An 18,149-nucleotide genomic window follows, 5' to 3' on the forward strand; every position below is an offset into this window, starting at 1 on the left:
AGAGCTACAATGGAATGGTTTAGATCAAAGCATATTTATGTTAGAATGGCCCAGTCAAAGACTTAAATCTAATTGAGAATCTGTGGCAAGACTGGAAAATTGCTGTTCAGGCGCTCTCCATCTTATCTGGCAGAGCTTGAGCTGTTTTGCAAAGAATGGTCAAAAATGTCCCTCTCTAGATGTGCAAAGCTGGTAGACATCGCCAAAAAGACTTGCTGCTGTATTTGCAGTGAAAGGTGGTTCTACAAAGTATTGACTCAGGGGGGGGCTGAATACAAATGCACCCCACACTTTTCACATTTATTTGAAAACCATTTTATTTTCCTTCCACTTCACAATTACTTGACAGTGTTTTGGTCCATCACATAAAATCCTAAATAAAATGCATTTTTGGTTGTAACATGACAATGTGGAAAATTTCAAGGGGCGTGAATACTTTTTTTTTTTTTTTCTTCTTTCTTTCAAGGCACTGTAAAGTGGCTGCTGAGTGTATTTTGGCCATGGTTACCTTTTTGTGGGCTTGCAAGCCTTGAGACTGCTGCTGAACACTAACATCTTGAATGTGATGTCAGCAGCCCTAGCTGCCTGAGCTGTCACCAAAGTGACATAGTATGGTATTTCCCTTCACTCCTCCTCCCCTGACAGGTCTTGCAGGGGGATGGTGGGAACATGTGACACATGCAGAAGAGAGGACCATAATGTGCCAAGAGGGAAGGAGCTGTACTAGGGAATTGAATTTTTCTAAAGTGGTCAAATTTTCTGGTTAGTTCAGAGGTATCTTGCAAGTCAGTTGGGGCTTAAAGAAAAACTGCTCTAGGGAAGCATTTAGAGGTGTGGAAAGTTGTTTTTTTTTTTTTTGTTTTTTTTTACAGAAAACCTAACTGTCCAGTGACTAAATCAGTGTCCCAATCTACTTGTACAGATAAAAAAAATGTTTTTAACAAACTGTTTAAATCTGAGGTGCTTTTAGGAACACATGGGGCTTTAAAAATATTAAAAGATGAGATCACCATAAACCCCTTTTGTTTTTAAACACTGCAGCATTTATCTTCTCCCCTCCTTGCCTGTCTCCAGCACTGCACCTGGGGACTAGCAGGGAGGGGAGAGACCTTGCAGTGTAATGAGCACTGACTGGGTGCTCCTCAGGAAAGGGGAATGTTATGTGTATCCCCTATCACTTTTGCTGATAGAGCGCTTTTTTTTTTTTCACACAATTAAATCATTTTTAGGCCTGAAGATTACACAAAATCCCCAAACATTATATTTTCTGAAAGCAGAGACCCTAGAGAATAAAATAGTGGTAGTTCCAATTTTTTTCATCACACAATTTTAACACAAAGGTTTAGGAAACCGTTTAGTACAAAGTACACTCAAGTTAATGTTGGAACAAAAACAAATTAGCAAATTTTGTTAGTAAAATATAAAAGATGAGGTTGCACCGAGTAACTGGATATCAAACCTTATATTTGCGTGCACGTGGGGAAATGGCGATCAACTTCAGTACCCTATATTTTCTATAAGCGATGCTTTTAAAGCCCCTTTTATAGGTAATCAGTTTAGTGTTACGGAAGAGGTCTGGTGCTAGAATTTATTGCTTTCATTCTGGTGTGCGTGGCGATGTGTAACTTGTATCCAATGTTTTCATGCACAAGTGCCTCAGTGTGTGCTTTTACGTTGGTGCGTATGCACCTGATACACACTGGAACTGAAAAAACTGATGTGAACTGACACTGACAACCATATAACCTACTTTCTGTGCGTTTTGGATGCAGAAAAAATGCAACTGAAATGCATGTAGTGTGAACCAGGCCTAAAAGTTAAAGGATGATTTATAAATTGAACTTCCCTGATTTAAGGTGTGGTGTGTTTTTTTTTTTTTTTTTTTTTTTTCTCTTTGAAATGCTTTATGAAAATAAAGAACACTGAGGGATAAAGTAACTGTCTGGGTAAAATAGAGAACCTGCAGTAAATCTTCTCCTGAATCTCCATCCTATCCTCAAGTTATGGAGCTGTGGAAAGGGTGAGGTGTTTTGTAGCCCAGGAGGGAAGAGGCAGGAGCTTGAGATTTCAGTGCAACAAAGGGACCTTATTATTGGCGCAATACAGGGAGAGGCGCTCACTGGGTTTCTGCCAAATCTGTACTTTCAGCAGTTTAAAAAAAAAAAAAAATGCATTTTGTATGTTCATGTAATTTCCTTTTTTGCCCAGATACATAGTCCTACAAGTTGTCCTCTATTAAAGTGGTTGTAAAGTCTGTATTTAAACTTGTATCTACAGGTAACCCTACAATATAACGTCCTTGTAGGTACAATGAATCTCCTAAACGTGCACTGTTTAGGAGATATTTACATCAACAATAGCCAATGTTGTCACCTGTGCAGTGTCTATGCATTCAGGACACAGTATGCCGTGCAATGCAGAGCTCTGTGCTGTGGCTCCTATGCATACTAGCACATTGTCTGCAGGGTATCCATTTAGTTATGTTTCTAGTAAGGTGTCTGTAAAATAACTGATCTTTTTGGAGAGAACTTTTTTTTGTTCATAACCAGCCTCTCATTTAAGTACAGTGTAATTAACAAGTGTTTGGCATTTCGGAATAAAATATATAACTACGGCTGCATGTGATTCATAAGCTAGTAAAATGTCTGAAGTGAAATGCGTTTGAGTTTTCAGGTTAGATTGGTAAAAATGTCAAGATATTTTGAGTAGAGCACTTGACATTTTTACTAATTTACCCAATGTGAGCCCACCTTTGTATTTTGCCCAGCAAGACTTGGTCACATTCTCAGCCTGTAGTCTTTCTACAGCATACACTTTTTTTTTTTTTTATTCAAATAACCCTTGTCCTAAAGTGACATCAAAGTTGCTGGCACACATACTGATCTTTTGAAGTTGATACCAGCTGTTTTTGCTACCACTGAGAAGGGAAATAATGTTGAGCTTTCATGCTGTTTGCTAGCCCAATAATAATTCTTTTTGTTATCTACACTTTAGCTGTTCAGGCTGCTGTAACAAACAATTCATAGCTAAAGGTCAGTACATATAAACCACTTAGAGGCTTGCTCTGACAGAATCAACTTACACTGCAGGAAGTGAAATATGGGTGATTTTTAGGAGGTAAAATGGAAACTAGTTCAATAAGCGGTAGGCTAGTGGAGATGGCTGTGTTGCACAGTGATGTCAAATTGTGGTGGTGCTATTTTAATTTGTGACAAAAGCAACTTCCTTGCTTTACACTCATTTATAGATGTTTGTTTGTCATCACATTCATGTAAATACTTTCTACAGAAGAGTTATACTGATGGGCAGAAATAAACCTCTGCAAAACTGTCCCCCAGGAGCTTTTTACTATAATGTGCTAATATGCAGGGCATGTTGGCACATTATGACACTTGCCTGGGAAGAGATTTCCTACAGTGCTGTGGTGTAGGCTCTTCATTGATCACAGGTGCTTGTCTTCTCCCATTCTTCAATCTGGGTCAGGACTCTTCAACTATAAATGTATGCTGAGCTGTACATGAGCTGCTCTGTGTACACAAACATTGACAGGCAGGGAGAAGGCTTTGTGACAAAATCCTATCTGTCAGCAATGTTTTACTTCTAAAGTTTAAGTTAATGTGATGCAGCCTAGGAGGATCCATAACACTCCCAGATGACATTCACATTACAAATCCATAAAATTGTGGATGGAAATGCAGAACATTTCAGGTGTATTCTAGGCATCTGCATAATTATCACATCTGTACAACTCCTCCTAAATATGAATTTTTATGTTTTCTTTCCATGCATTTGTAAACTGTAGCAAACCACCTAAAGCGTGGATCTTTACCCAAAGTTTTTTTTTTTTTTTTGCATTATGTCCTCCTGCCCCCTCCTCTAACACTTTTGGAACTTTTTTTTTGAGGGGGGGTGGGGGAGATATTGCAGATACCTAGTTTTCTGCTGGAATAGCCTAGGTGATCCCACCAGAAGTTTCTCCATCCCCCTCAACCCCGATCCCACCTGCAACCTCCTGAGTCACATCACAGGGCCCAGGAGCCTGCGGGACCATTTGCGCAGCGTGACTTGCACAGCAGCAGTGGGGAGCCATCTGAGAAGCTACAAGTAGTTACAACTAGCTTTCTACAGTAAACCTGCCAGCACTGGGGACCCAAAGACTGGTGAAGAACCGGCCCAGGGATCTTTGGACAGTTAAGTGTCATTTTATTAAGTAAGCAGCTACAGTATTTGTAGCTGCTGACTTAAATTTTTTTCAGTGCATCGTGCTGGTATACTGTGAAGTTTACATTTTGTTCCAAAAAGGGAGCCCACTGCACCCTACCATAGTGGGATAGAGCTGGCAGAGTGGTAAAGCACTCTGGCAGCTTTGCATACCTGTGTGAATTGGTACTAAATGAAGCCTGCCTTCCTTTGTGTAGTGGACTTTTTATGTTGGTGCCCTGAACACATCAGATATTAGCATGATGGCCAATCCTACATGCCTTGGGTGCTGACATTTTTTTGGCTGTGGAAATCTCACTTTTTTTTTTTTTTTTTTCTTCCCCCCCCCCCTTTTTTTCTCATGATGATGAAAATAGACCTCTGTATTTGGGTGACTCTCTGACATCTTGGGACAGTCGGACTATTTCCACAAATTTTGTGCTTGTGCAATAGGCTCCATGCACTTTTTTTTTTTTTTTTTTCCTTCTCTTGACCAGATATCTAATTTGGATGGCAGTACGCAAAAGGATTTTCTCCCAGATACACATTAAGGAAAAAATCCTTCAGTGACAGAGGATTATCCTTGAATAAAAATAGACTAGTGCAAGGTTACATAACATGTACATATTAAATGATTTAGTCCTTCAAGAGAACTCTTGATGCTTGTACATTTGAAAGACATAAGTTAAGAGGAACCTTGAGGCATGGTAAACTCTCATACTGTTTGAAGGGGCAAGTGTTGAAGTGGTAGCACCAATCTCCACATCTCATTGCAAAGCAATTGGAACAGTTCACATGACATGGATATTTTACAGTTGCAATTGTTCCTTCTGTTTTTTAAAGTATAATTTCACCTTTGGGAACATGCTACATGTTCCCATAGCTGCATTCTGCTACAAATGTTTGCTAAAAAAGTTAAAATCCCAATACATGTAAATTTGTTTACGTGAAAGTTATAGCGTCTACAAATGGCAGTGTGTATGTATGTATTGTGTGTGGGTTTTTTTTTTTTTTACTAGTAATGGTGGTGATCAGCGACTTACTGCGGCGGCCATTCTGACAGTGGGTGGGAACTGACTAATAAGCACTGACACTGTACTAATGGCCCTGGGCAGGAAGGGGTTAACATCTGGGGCGCTCAAAGGGTTAACTGCTGTGTTTTGCTAGGGAAAGGAGCTGCTTTGTATTGCTGTGCTGGGCAGAGCAATACAAAACATCTTGTTCCTGCTGACAGGGGAAGAGATCTGTATTGTTTACATACAGACCTCTCCTGTCAGCTCCACCGATCAGAGACCCAGCCGATAATCAGAAGCTGGGACTCGGTGATTAACATGCGGAGGTGCAGGTAGGGAGTGCACGTGCGCCTCCTACAGTCATGCAAAATCACATATATTAGTGATTGTGTGTATCCCTGCCGCCCTGTAGCAGTACTTCTGCTACTGGGCGATCGGGTTGCATTTAAAATAAAGGTAATTTACACCAAAAGACTCCTGTATGACAGTCCAAACAATTCCTACATCCAGTTATGTGATGCACCAGCCTCACAAAAGGGGGGGGGGGTTGCCTTTACTGTCCATGTCTGAGCCAAATCCTCAATTTGTCGGTTTTTTTTTTTTTTTGTTTTTTTTTTTTTGCAGGATTGCTAAATTTGTGTTCTGTGGCTAATGTTTTTTTATACTTTTAGGTAGGTGTCCGTTCAGTATGGATTGGCTATTTTTGTTTTTATTTATTTATTTTTTTTCTGTTCGAATTAGTCTAAATATAATTTTTGGTTTATATGTCAGTCAGAGAAGCTCCAGCTCAATATTAATCGCATACAAACATACTAGATGAATACAGCTTGCTGAGGTTGACTAAATGCTGCCTAATTTCCTGAGAATTAATTAAAAGGCAACTGCTTTTACAGTTAATTCCTTGTGAAAAATCAAAAATAGAAATCCATTCTTCTTCACTTGTGAAAACTTGCCTTTGTTATGCTATAAAATGTGGCCTTCAGTCAGAGCTTTCTCTGTGAATCTGAATAGAGGAGGGCGGTGTGTGATAGGAAAAACACCACCGGTTTCTTTGAATGTCACTACACAGCTGCACTCTTTGCATTCAGCTTGATAATGAAACAACCCCCACAGGACATTGGTTACTAATTTCCAAGGGTCACATTAATCACGGTAAGAGGTCGTCTTGTTCTGCTTCTCGGTGACTGATTTCTGTTCATTGCACCAGTTGACTGCACTGTTATTTTCTCCTTTCCTCTTTTGGTCTCTGACCTCAAGACTAGACTCCCATTTTTGACTGATCCTGTTCAGTGTTTAGAGCCAGTCATAGTTAATGCGGGGGACTGAATTACAGGTTTGCTTTCACTGCTATTTGAAACCTGTTCTTTACTCTGGTGATTGGATACTATAGCTATTTAGATGCTTGGGAGGGATCTGCATTTTATACTAGGCATTTTAATGTTTACATTCTAGCTAACTTGTAGAATGTGTGACGTTTGACAGTTTTTAACTGTTAGCTTTGGGGCTTATTCACATCATACATATTGAACAGCATTGCTCAACACAGTTCTAACACATTAACAAGTAAACAATGTTTTCAGCCAGCTTACTTTAAATCAACAGTGTGTTTGCGTGCCTTGGGCGAAAATAGGACATACTGCATGTAAGAGCAGCAATGTGATACAAAATTTGGCTCCTGCTGTGAGCAAATGCACAGCAACTCATTAAACAAATAAAATAAAGCATGGCATTACATGTTTACGTAAGTGCATTAGGAGGAAAGATCTTAAAAGCTAGCTAGTGTTTTCACTAATTCCATTTTTAAAGTGGAACTCCAAGAATAATCCATTTTTTAAATCGGAAGTGTAGTAGTCACAACACTTATCTGTAATGAAGTATTTATCACCTCTGTCAGTTGGATCTTGTAGAAATCTTATGTTCTGTTCTAATGACAGGTTCTCTTCCTGAACTTCTGGCATTGTGCAAGTCTCTGGCAAAAAAATCTGATGCCTGTGCTCCCCCCTCATTCCTTCCTTGAATAAAGCCTGTGCATTAATTACACTGCATGTAACACGATCTATGGATGGGGGAGAGGCTGATAAATGACTAGATTCTCTCCCCCATTCAGGGATCTTGTTATATGCAGTGTAATCCAACTGCCTGACAAATATGGGACTTTACAGGTAAATATGACCATACACTAGTGGACTTTCAAATGAATGTTCATACAAACATTTTATACAAAATTATGTACAAGATTTCTCAACACTTGACGGCTTGACAAATGTTTTGAAAGTACTTAAAAAAAAAAAAAAAAAAAATCCATTTGCCTTTTTAATATTCATTTTTGCAATGAAAGGACTTTTAACAGACAAAAACCACATACAAGGTTAGGCATTTTCTCGAGGAAAATTTCCGTCCTGCTGCTTTTAAACTTCACTGTGGTCAAACAAATGAATTTTTTTTTTTTTAATTATCCCACTAATTAGAAAATACAACAAATGAAAACCTTTAATAAAAAAGTCTGTAGCCAGCTTATGTGAAGCAACTGCATCTATGGGCCTAAAGTTATTCTTTGATTAAACCTCAGCTTTAAAATGTACTTTGGGCCAGCTTGGTTTCCTGTAATTATCAATGTTAAATCCAGGGTGTTTATGGGGTCTCAATCATCCTAGTATATGTTGTCATAAACGGGAAGTTCTTTATGAGCTGTGCTGCAGCGACTTTCCTTTTTGGTAAACCTCTGCCATTCAGGAAACATTTTATATTTTCAGTGGCTACAAGGCGTTCCCTGATTGGCAAGGTGGTGTTTGACATGGACCTCCCCCTCCTCTCTTCCTTGTTTAAATCAAAAAATGCCTTGTATTGGAAAGAATCCAACACATTTTCTAAATTGTGCAGGTCCTAAACTATTGACTATGTTCAGTTTACTGAGGGGAGGGGAGACGGCACACCCCTGTCAGTGGTAGATGCCATGCATGGGTTGAAATTCAGCAGGTTCAACAGACATATATGCTGACATTGCTCACATAAGCTACTGAGCAGGACTTTTCTCGGTATGTGGTATAGAAATTTATTTTTCACTTTTGGATGAATATATACTTGCACACGGGAGTACAAAATGCTTGTTTTTACTGATCTGCAATGAGATGCATTGTCTATGGGACATTTTACAGGGCTGAGTAAAACAAAAAGAGAACATTTTTCATTTGAGTGCAGTAATTTAGTTGCATTTTCACTCATTTTAGGCCCCTTGCACACAAGCATCCTAATTTTCTTTTGTTTACTCAGAAATTTGTGACTCTGGTGTGCAAGGGGCCACAATACTGGCAATGAAGAATTTTACTTGTCTATACTCATATGCTTACACACCTTTTTAATTGCCTATACTCAACGTTACTCAGGTCTTTACAGAGTTTGGGGCCCCTTACAGGTGTCACAAATTCCTGAGTAAACAGTAAATTGTGACACCCATGTGCATGGGGCCTAACAATTTTGGTATTGTTATAACTTTAGTTCAGCACATATCTTTGTATTTCTATTCACTTCACATATCATACATTGTGCAAGCTGCTTTGAATTATTGATTGCAATGAGGCCTATACATGATTCTCTTGAATAAGATAGCTACTGAGAAGGCTTGAGATGCCATTTTCAATTGGTCTGATCAGGCATACTTGGATTTTTTAAGTGGGGATTTGATCTAAATTTGTGGTACTTTTCGCTTATTTTTAAAGGTGAAATTTCAGCTTACACCTAAAAAGCCTTAAAATTGCCCCCCAACTCCTGTGCTAACTAACCTGTGTAAGAAATATGGGTACTTGTCTAATTTAATGCTGGTCCAGTTGCATGGTTTGGCTCCCCTGTGGTTGCTGCAGTGGAGAGGAGGGAGTGCTGAAAATGGAAGCCATTGAAGCCTATGGCTCATGTTGGAGTGCCCTCTCCTCTCCCCTGCAGGTGCTGCTGGCTGACAATGATCACATGATCATACCATATTGTAAATACAGTATTTGAATTCACCCTGCAGTCAAGGGTTTAGGTTGTTTTACATAAGTCTTATTGGTCTGACCTTCCATTCCTGTAGTTTAATGGTTGGATTTCCCAGGCTTCCGTATTTACCATAGTAAGTACACTTTCACCTTCGCAGTTGGTCTAACTTCTGGTTCTGTTTCTCTTGTGTGCTATCTTGGTCTATTATGTGCATTCAGTTATATTATCCTGGCCCTGCCTGGTCAGTCAAGATGGCCAGAGATCCAGATGACCAGGAAGATTCCTGCAAGGGTGAGGTTACTATAGTTCAGTGTTAAAGTGGGACTAAGGATCACCGTACTTTACCTCTGCTTCAACAGTCTTGCACCTTTGCGCTGGTATCTTTTCCCTGTTTTGCTTAGCTGATGCAAGACGCCATCAATCCTGCACATGATCAGGAATTCCGTTCTCCTGACAGTCACCGCACTGGAATGTAAACTGAGCTACACATGCGCAGCTCAGTGTGCATCGTACAGAAGACTGCAGGCAGGTAGGTTTATTTTATTGCAGAATAAACACTGCATGTCTTATCTGATAGCCTGCCTGCTCAGTTTTTACATTTAGACTTTAGTTCCACTTTAGATGAAAACAAGCTGTCAGTCAAATCCTAACAGCATGGGGTGGGGCTCAGCCAAGCTGCATAGGTTTGACACAGCCAGTCTTGGGAGCAAACCCAAATCTGCCCACATAGCAAGTGTCTTGCTATGTTGGAAGACACAGAAGAGGAGGAGCTTAGAGTGCCAATGGGGGACTCCCAGAAGAGGTTCAGGGCTGCTCTGTGCAATTCCTTTGCACAGAGCAGGCAAGTATAACATGTTTAAAAAGTAAAAGCCTTTATAACCACTTTAATTGGTAAATAAGGGCTGCATTTTAACAGCTTTAGGCATCTCTTCTCTGGTTTTTATTAAAGGATGGAAATATAATTTTCACATCTTGGGACTATGAATTGTATTGAGAAACTGTCACAGATCTGCAGCTTCTATGCAGACACTCCTGGTCTTTCTGCTGTATTGGAAACTTGGGTAGTTTGCAAAATAGACTGAATTCCAGGAAATCATATTAGCATTTAGATATGCACCTAATTATTTTGGATAAACACCGTTGTTTAGTTTAGTTTTAAACATAGTATTCATTAATAAATTATGTAGTATTGTATATATTCCAGGAGTATGTTTAGAGGAATAATGGACCTCCGTTTCAGAATGCTTCGCTTTGGGTCCATGATGGTTTCTTATACCTCCTAATATAAAGGTTTCTGCTTTTTTTTTTTTTTTTCTATTATCCATTAAGTTCCCCTCTGAATACTAAACCAAAGGACAAAGTTATGACAAAGCTGATATCGAAGGTATAACTAAATGCAATTTTTTTTTAGTTTTGGACAGAGTGGAGATTCGCGCTGTAATCCATCAGTTTTTGTTTTGTGCCCCCCCCTCCCATTAGGGAGATTCACCCTCCTATTTATCCTGTTTATCTTACAAGTTATAATCCTCCTTAATGCATAGTATACAGGATGAGAGAAGTGGATGAAAAATACCACTTTCTGATTTGATTGATAATCTGATCATTAGTACACAGCTTCCGAATGCCTATCACGACAGTATATGCAACATTATCCAAAGGGACAAGCATGAAAATTTTTCTCACAAAACAACAAATGATTTTCTTTAATCAGTACAGTATTTGTCCGAAAATAAAAAAAAAAAAATCAAGTGACCAAGACCGTGCATGTTTGGAAATGAAATGCATTACATCACACTTCCAAAGTTGTATTCTGTTGTACGAGAATTTTTTAACTTTAAGAAACCTCCTCATTTGCAGTATGACACTAGCATGCAAAAAAGAACGATCATACATCTGATATTCTCATGTGTATGAGCCTTTAGCCTATCCAAAATGGGGAGCGGGGTTTACATTTAGTTCTAGTTTTAAGTGAACTCATGCTTTTCACATGCAGGTTTGTAGCTATTGCTCTCCTCTTGCTAGCTAAGCAAAAGGAAAACAAGCAAGAGAGGAAGCAAGTCGCAATCCATTCTGATGTGACCATACTGGGTGTCTGAGTAGCCAGTTACCAAGGCACAGGCAATATCAAATGGAAGAAAAGTGAATCACATGTTCCCCATGCATTGAAGTACCAGGTATTTCTCTTTACTCTTGACAGCCGAATTTAAAAATTGAAGCACTCAATCTGTAAGATGAATTTTACCTAATTTCCGTTGATTCTCAATAGAAACGAAAATTTAGTTACATCCTTATGACTCGGGAAATCTCACTATTTTTATTTTCTAACAATGAGTGTTAAATGTACTGTATCTTGCTCAAGTGCGTATTCTGCACCTAATTTAAAGTCTTAATGTTCATTTCTAGAATGCATTTTGGACCTCGTGTGAAAGTAGAACTGCTTTTTTTAAATGTATACTTAGATGCTTCCCTTTCATTCGTTTAAGCATTTACTGGAGAATGAAAAGTTCTTTTGGTTATGTGGAAATAACGTTCTTCATATTTACATATAGGGCTGCTTACTGGTCATATTCTCCTTATTTCTTACCAAGTCTTCCTTTTTTTTGTTTTCTCCCACAGGTATGGCATCACAGCTGCAGGTGTTCTCCCCTCCTTCAGTATCGTCCAGTGCCTTCTGTAGTGCTAAGAAACTCAAAGTTGAGCCTTCTGGCTGGGATGTTACGGGACAGGGTAATAGCAACAAGTATTACGCACACAGCAAAAACCTTGCTCAAGGGCACACAAGTTCATCTCACCAGGTAGCCAATTTCAGTCTACCCGCCTATGAGTCCAACCTCTTAATTCCAGCTGCTGCAGCAGAGCACATTGTGGTAACTGCCGCGGACAGCACAGGCAGTGGACCCACAACCTCCTTCCAGAGCAGCCAGATTCTAAACCATAGAAGTAACATTTTACTGGAACCCTACCAAAAATGTGGACTGAAAAGAAAAAGTGAGGAGGTGGACAGCAACGGTAGCGTGCAGATTATTGATGAACGGCCACCTCTGATGCTGCAAAACAGAACCGCGGTGGGTGCTGCTGCCACAACCACCACTGTAACCACTAAAAGCAGCAGCTCTAATGGTGAGGGGGATTACCAGCTTGTTCAACATGAAATCCTGTGTTCCATGACCAACAGCTATGAGGTCTTGGAGTTTTTGGGTAGGGGGACATTTGGCCAAGTGGCAAAATGCTGGAAGCGTAGCACAAAGGAAATCGTTGCCATTAAGATCTTAAAGAACCACCCTTCCTATGCCAGGCAAGGTCAAATAGAGGTGAGCATCCTCTCACGCTTGAGCAGCGAAAATGCAGATGAGTACAACTTTGTGCGTTCATATGAGTGCTTCCAGCACAAGAACCACACTTGCCTTGTTTTTGAAATGTTGGAGCAGAACCTTTATGACTTCCTCAAGCAAAACAAGTTCAGCCCTCTTCCATTGAAGTACATAAGACCTATCCTTCAGCAGGTGGCTACTGCCCTAATGAAGCTGAAAAGCTTGGGGTTAATCCACGCGGACTTGAAACCAGAGAACATAATGCTAGTTGATCCAGTTCGCCAGCCTTACAGAGTGAAGGTGATAGACTTTGGTTCTGCCAGTCACGTATCAAAAGCGGTATGCTCCACCTACCTACAGTCTCGATACTACAGGTAAGATTGTGTTTTTTTGTGTTTTTTTTTTTTTTTTTTTTTAGTTTACGAATGTAACTCATAAAATGTATGCTTTTGTATACGTATTGGTTATCGTGAGCCCTTTCGAGGCCTGTGCACCTTAATAGCTTTAAGGCTTTACACAATTGTGGTTTTGAAAATATACATTATTGCATAGATATGTTTAAAAAAATTTTTTTTACAAAAGTGGAAATGAGACCTGAATTTGCCTATTTTTTTCCAGTAGAATCAGCGATCACTAATGCATTACGAAAGTCATATATTCATTTTAAATGCATTCAAGTCAGTGGAATAGAGACCCTAAACAAAATCAAAATAGCTGAAAAAGCATGAAAATATACAGGAAACAATCAGGGCGGGGGGAACTGTAATTACACTCTGCAGAGCTCATTGAGGAGAGATCTGAGAGCCAATTGGAGGGAAGGGACACCTTTTCCACAGTACACAATAACAGACCAGAATCTGTCAATCACAGGCTGTGTGCTTGAAGTCCCTTACCATCACCATTTTTCGCTTGTCAGTAAAACGTGTCATAGGTGATTTCATGTTGACAGCAGAGGAACAAAGCAGCAGATGATGCTTAGTGCTCTTGAAACAAGTGCACACTATAATTGGAGTATGCTTTGTTCATATTTTGTCTGAGGTTTACAACCACTTTAAAGCCAGCCATACAGGAGTTGAAATTCGACTAGTTCAGCAGGGACAGGCCAAATTTTGATTTATTTTTGCAGGCTGGTTGTACACATGTTGGTTGATCGACTTGTGTACAACCAGCCTGTTGCGTTTTTACCAAACGATCTGTGATAGCAGACAATGCTGATCATTCTATTCTGATGGAGAAGGCTTCCCACTGTCAGCATACAATACCATAGCATGACGGAATCCCCCATCTGCCTTGAATGTGTAGATACAAAAATATTCTTCTCCTTTTTTTTTTTTTTTTTTTTTTTTTTTTTTTTACCATGAAAAAGTTAACTATGGGCTGCCTAATGTTTACATTCAGATTTATTCTCCCTAGGTGTACATAGGTAGTTATTTCTTGTACCTGGATATCAGTAGGACAGGCCTGGCCAATGTCAGGACCTGTGGCTGCTATTGTTGGGGGGGGGGGGGGGAGAGTTACAGCTGACACTTGGAGCTGTTTCACACGTGCAAAGCGGATTGCAGCTCAAGTTTCACAGCTAATTTATGCAGTGGTTCATGTCAGGTTTACATCAGGTCAGGATCTTATCCTGTTCGCTCATGTGCAGTATAGAAATTGTTCCCATAGAAATCAGTAGCCTGTAATCCACACCTGAACCTGATGGCAGTGCTCAGAAATCGCACAGGATTCTTTCAAACTGCACTGAATCTGCACTGCCAGTGCACTGGACATATGTGAACAGGCACCATAGGAACGTTATTTCACATCTAATGTGGATTGGACACAGTTCAAGCCACGTAAATGTGAACTGGCATTTGGAAAGTTAGTCCCTTTGAGTGTGGTGTTTTTGTGTTTTTAATTTTTTCAGATCTGATTTCTGAATGCAAAAATGCCCCCGTTAGCAGTTTACTTATTGATTTTCACTTGTTGCTCCCTCCTAAGCTACAAAGGCAGGCATATGGGGGTATGCAAATGCTGCAGCCACATTGCTTTGCCTCACGGGTAAATTATTCCTCCTATCGCATTTGGCGGGCAGTACTACATGCTAAACTCAATCCATTCAATTGTCCATGGTGTTGCAGGCTTCTAGAGGTTAAAAGCAGGCAACATGGAGGCAATATACCACCTGTTGCATGCCCTCTGAAAAGCAGTCTACCTTTGATCTTTAGAGGGTTACTTCTAGTTGAAATAAGCCCTTAAGGTGGGCACGTAATTAAAATTATACAATCTGCATTAGTTTTTGCCTTCAGCTGTGCAGTGAGAGGGTCTCAAAGGTGTGGAAATTTTTAAAGAAAACTACTTGTACATGGGACTAAATCGGGGTCCCAATCTACTTGTTCCTTTACGACAATCTATTTTGTCCTGATGATGAAAAAGTTTACCACAACGATATTTAAATAGCATCTTTATTAATAGCAAGAAGGGTTGATATTTTTATTAGGCAGTGGTGCTTTTAGGAATGTCTGAAGCTTTTAAAACCGAAACTGACTTTATGGGGACTTAAACGCTTAATGTTTTAACATTGCACTGTTAATCTCCTACTCTCCTTCCTGCCTCTCTCCAGCACTGTACCAGGGACTAGCACCTTGCAGTGTGAACAGTACTGATTGGGTGCTCGTTGGCAAAGGGGAGTGTCGGGCTGTCTTAGGCTCATCTGCTGAGCGAGTAAATGAGGTGCCAGGCCTCAATGAGAGGGTGGGGGGAGGAACTTTATTCTATCAGATTACTCACACGAAAGCACTTGGATGCTCAGTACAAGCACATGCTGAGCAGCCAAAGCAAGCTCCGGTGTCCACTTTGTTAAGGGGCAAAAGAGAAACCTTGCTGCTTGCCTGCAGCAGGGCTAAATGTAAAGAAGAAATACCTGCCCGGCACCTGGAACTGCATGTCCCAGGTCTGCTTAACATCCTTTTAATTCATTCAGATCGATATGGACTTGCAAATTGTCGTGTGTGTGTGACAGCCTTAAAGGAAAAGTATAAGGCTCCATGCACACTGGGCGTTTTTTAATAACGCTGGTGGTGTAAAGTAACATTAAAAACATGAGTTTTTCAGCATTTTTCCATTAGCCTTTAGCTGTTTAGCTGTAAAAACCTTTTTTTTTTTTTTTTTGACAAAACTCCTAGAAACCCACTAGTTCTGGTTTTTTTTTTTTTTTTTTTTTTTTCCAGCCAAAAAAGCCCCTGCCAAAAAAATGCTGATTATAGTCTTTGTGCATGGACACATAAAATAACCTGCTGGGGAGTTAACTAGCTGTAGAAAAAAACAGCAAAAGCAAAAACAGCCGCTGTAAAGACGTAGTGTGCATGAGGACTAATGGTTTGAGGTTATGAATTGTTTGTACATAGTTTTCTTAAATAAAATCGAAAAAATTTTTTTCTTTAGGTTTTTGTAATACCTGGATTTGCACATAGTTTTTGGTTTATTAAAGTGAGCACTGTGTAAAGCTGGCCATGTACTGATGCAAGCTGAATGAAAATCATGATGTACAGTGCTTGTTGGCCCCAGTGACTGTCATAAAAATATTGGCTGCATTCAATTAGATGGAACCACTGTTTGGTTATTCTAACAGTTTCTGCAGGCTCATCAGTCCAAGCTGGACCATGTAAACTATGTAAAAAACGCCATACCTGCAATTTGTTTTTGATGAGGTGGTTATACCGTTTTGTGATTCTGTTCCAGTTCAAAAAGGAGAGAATGTGTACTTTTTATATCCTGACTGTAAATAACAGTAATGTCATTTTTTCCATTACATATGCAGACTCCTTGTTTCCTGTTTGCTGTTTTCTTTAGAATGCTTTTAGGTGCTTGGGAAAACTGCCAGCTTGTATGACAGTGAAATCTGTTTTGTTTAAGATGTTAATTGCTGACCACGTAAAATGTTATATTTTCTTAACTTCCATCGAAGCCATATAATCTTCTCTAGGTGATCAGACTTTAAGAACTAAAAGCAAACCTTACACTAAAATGAAAGGTCTTCATATGTGGATACCCCTACTTCTGTTGTCAAAATACTTAATTAGGGAAATAAGAAATAAATATGCACACATTGAAAGAAAATTCTTAAATGGTTACTTTACTACTGGGTTCTGGTGTATTCCTGTCACAGGACTTTGCAGAGGGATCTTGTGAAAGATCAGGATCTCGCTGCAGCATGATATGGGATTTAGGATGCTCAACTTTTCCAGGATTCCACAAAGATCCATTGACATCTCCTTCCTAGGTATAACCTAGGCCCTAGTAGACGTGAGAATATCAGACAAACAAGTCTGTGTTTTTTTTTTTTTTTTTCTATAACATGCTAGGCTCGTCTGAAACAAGGGATACCAAAGTTACAAAAATTCTTGTAAAACAGAATTCAACTTCGGCAGTTGTAAGGTGACAACTGTGCTCTTTCATACTTACAGTAAGGTAAGTGGGTGTTGTGACCCTAGAGCAGTAGGTGTGTAGCTGGTAGGATTACCAGGTGACATGTAAGGGGCAAAAAATACTTAAAGCGAGAACTAATGCAGCCATCACATCGAAGGATTGATAAGCTGCCATATATTCTTGCTGTTGGATTTAGACCTGTTTTAAAGTGATTTGTAAAGGCTAAAGGTATGCTTTTTTTATAACCTGAATGCATTCTTTGGATTAGGCTTGGTTCACATATGTGCAGGTGGTGCTGTTGTGGATCCGCACGAAAATCCGTGCATACGTGCGGGTGCCGTTAATTCTAATGGCATGCCACCCGTACTGGGAACCAAGGTTCCCATGCAGACTGCATTTTCAGAAGTGCAGGGACTTCTTCCCTGCATGTCACGGGGCACGGAAGTCCATTCAAATGATTGGGCTTTCGTGCCTGCGCAAAATGCGGCCTGCATGACCGCATATACAGGTGAAACTCAAAATTAGAATATCGTGCAAAAGTTCATTTATTTCAGTAAAGCAATCTAAAAAGTGAAACTAATATATGAGACTCATTACATGCAAAGCAAGATAGTTCAAGCCGTGATTTGTCAGAATTGTGATGATTATGGCTTACAGCTCATGAAAACCCCAAATCCACAATTTCAGAAAATTAGAATATTGTGAAAAGGTGCAATATTCTCGGCTCAAAGTGTCCCACTCTAATCAGCTAATTAAGCCATAACACCTGCAAAGGGTTCCTGAGCCTAAATGGTCTCTCAGTCTGGTTCAGTAGGAATCACAATCATGGGAAAGACTGCTGACCTGACAGTTGTGCAGAAAACCATCATTGACACCCTCCATAAGGAGGGAAAGCTTCAAAAGGTAATTGCAAAAGAAGTTGGATGTTCCCAAAGTGCTGTATCAAAGCACATTAATAGAAAGTTATGTGGAAGGGAAAAGTGTGGAAGAAAAAGGTGCACAAGCAGCAGGGATGACCGCAGCCTGGAGAGGATTGTCAGAAAAAGGCCATTCAAAAGTATTGGACTTTCACAAGGAGTGGACTGAGGCTGGAGTCAGTGCATCAAGAGCCACCACACAGACGGATCTATGGGGCATTGCCAAGAGAAAGGAGACATGAGACCGAACAATGCAGAAGAGTTGAAAGCCACTATTGAAGAATCCTGGTCTTCCATAACACCTCAGCAGTGCCACAGGCTGATAGCTTCCA

General features: G+C 39.9%; 1 protein-coding gene across 3 annotated transcripts in view; it reads left to right on the plus strand.

The window, feature by feature from the left end:
- HIPK1 (homeodomain interacting protein kinase 1) overlaps positions 1–18,149 on the plus strand; it is a 122,853-nt gene that overhangs the window by 35,656 nt on the left and 69,048 nt on the right. For all 3 annotated transcript variants that reach the window (XM_089681078.1, XM_089681079.1, XM_089681080.1), the window contains exon 2: positions 11,799–12,867. In XM_089681078.1, coding sequence (XP_089537204.1) covers positions 11,801–12,867 — 1,067 coding nt within the window. In that variant the 5' untranslated portion in view covers positions 11,799–11,800. The remainder of the gene's footprint in view (positions 1–11,798; positions 12,868–18,149) is intronic.

The sequence above is a fragment of the Staurois parvus genome, unplaced genomic scaffold (genome assembly GCF_062004578.1).
Source record: "Staurois parvus isolate SC_StPar_1 unplaced genomic scaffold, SC_StPar_1.0 ptg000258l, whole genome shotgun sequence".
Lineage (NCBI taxonomy): Eukaryota > Metazoa > Chordata > Amphibia > Anura > Ranidae > Staurois > Staurois parvus.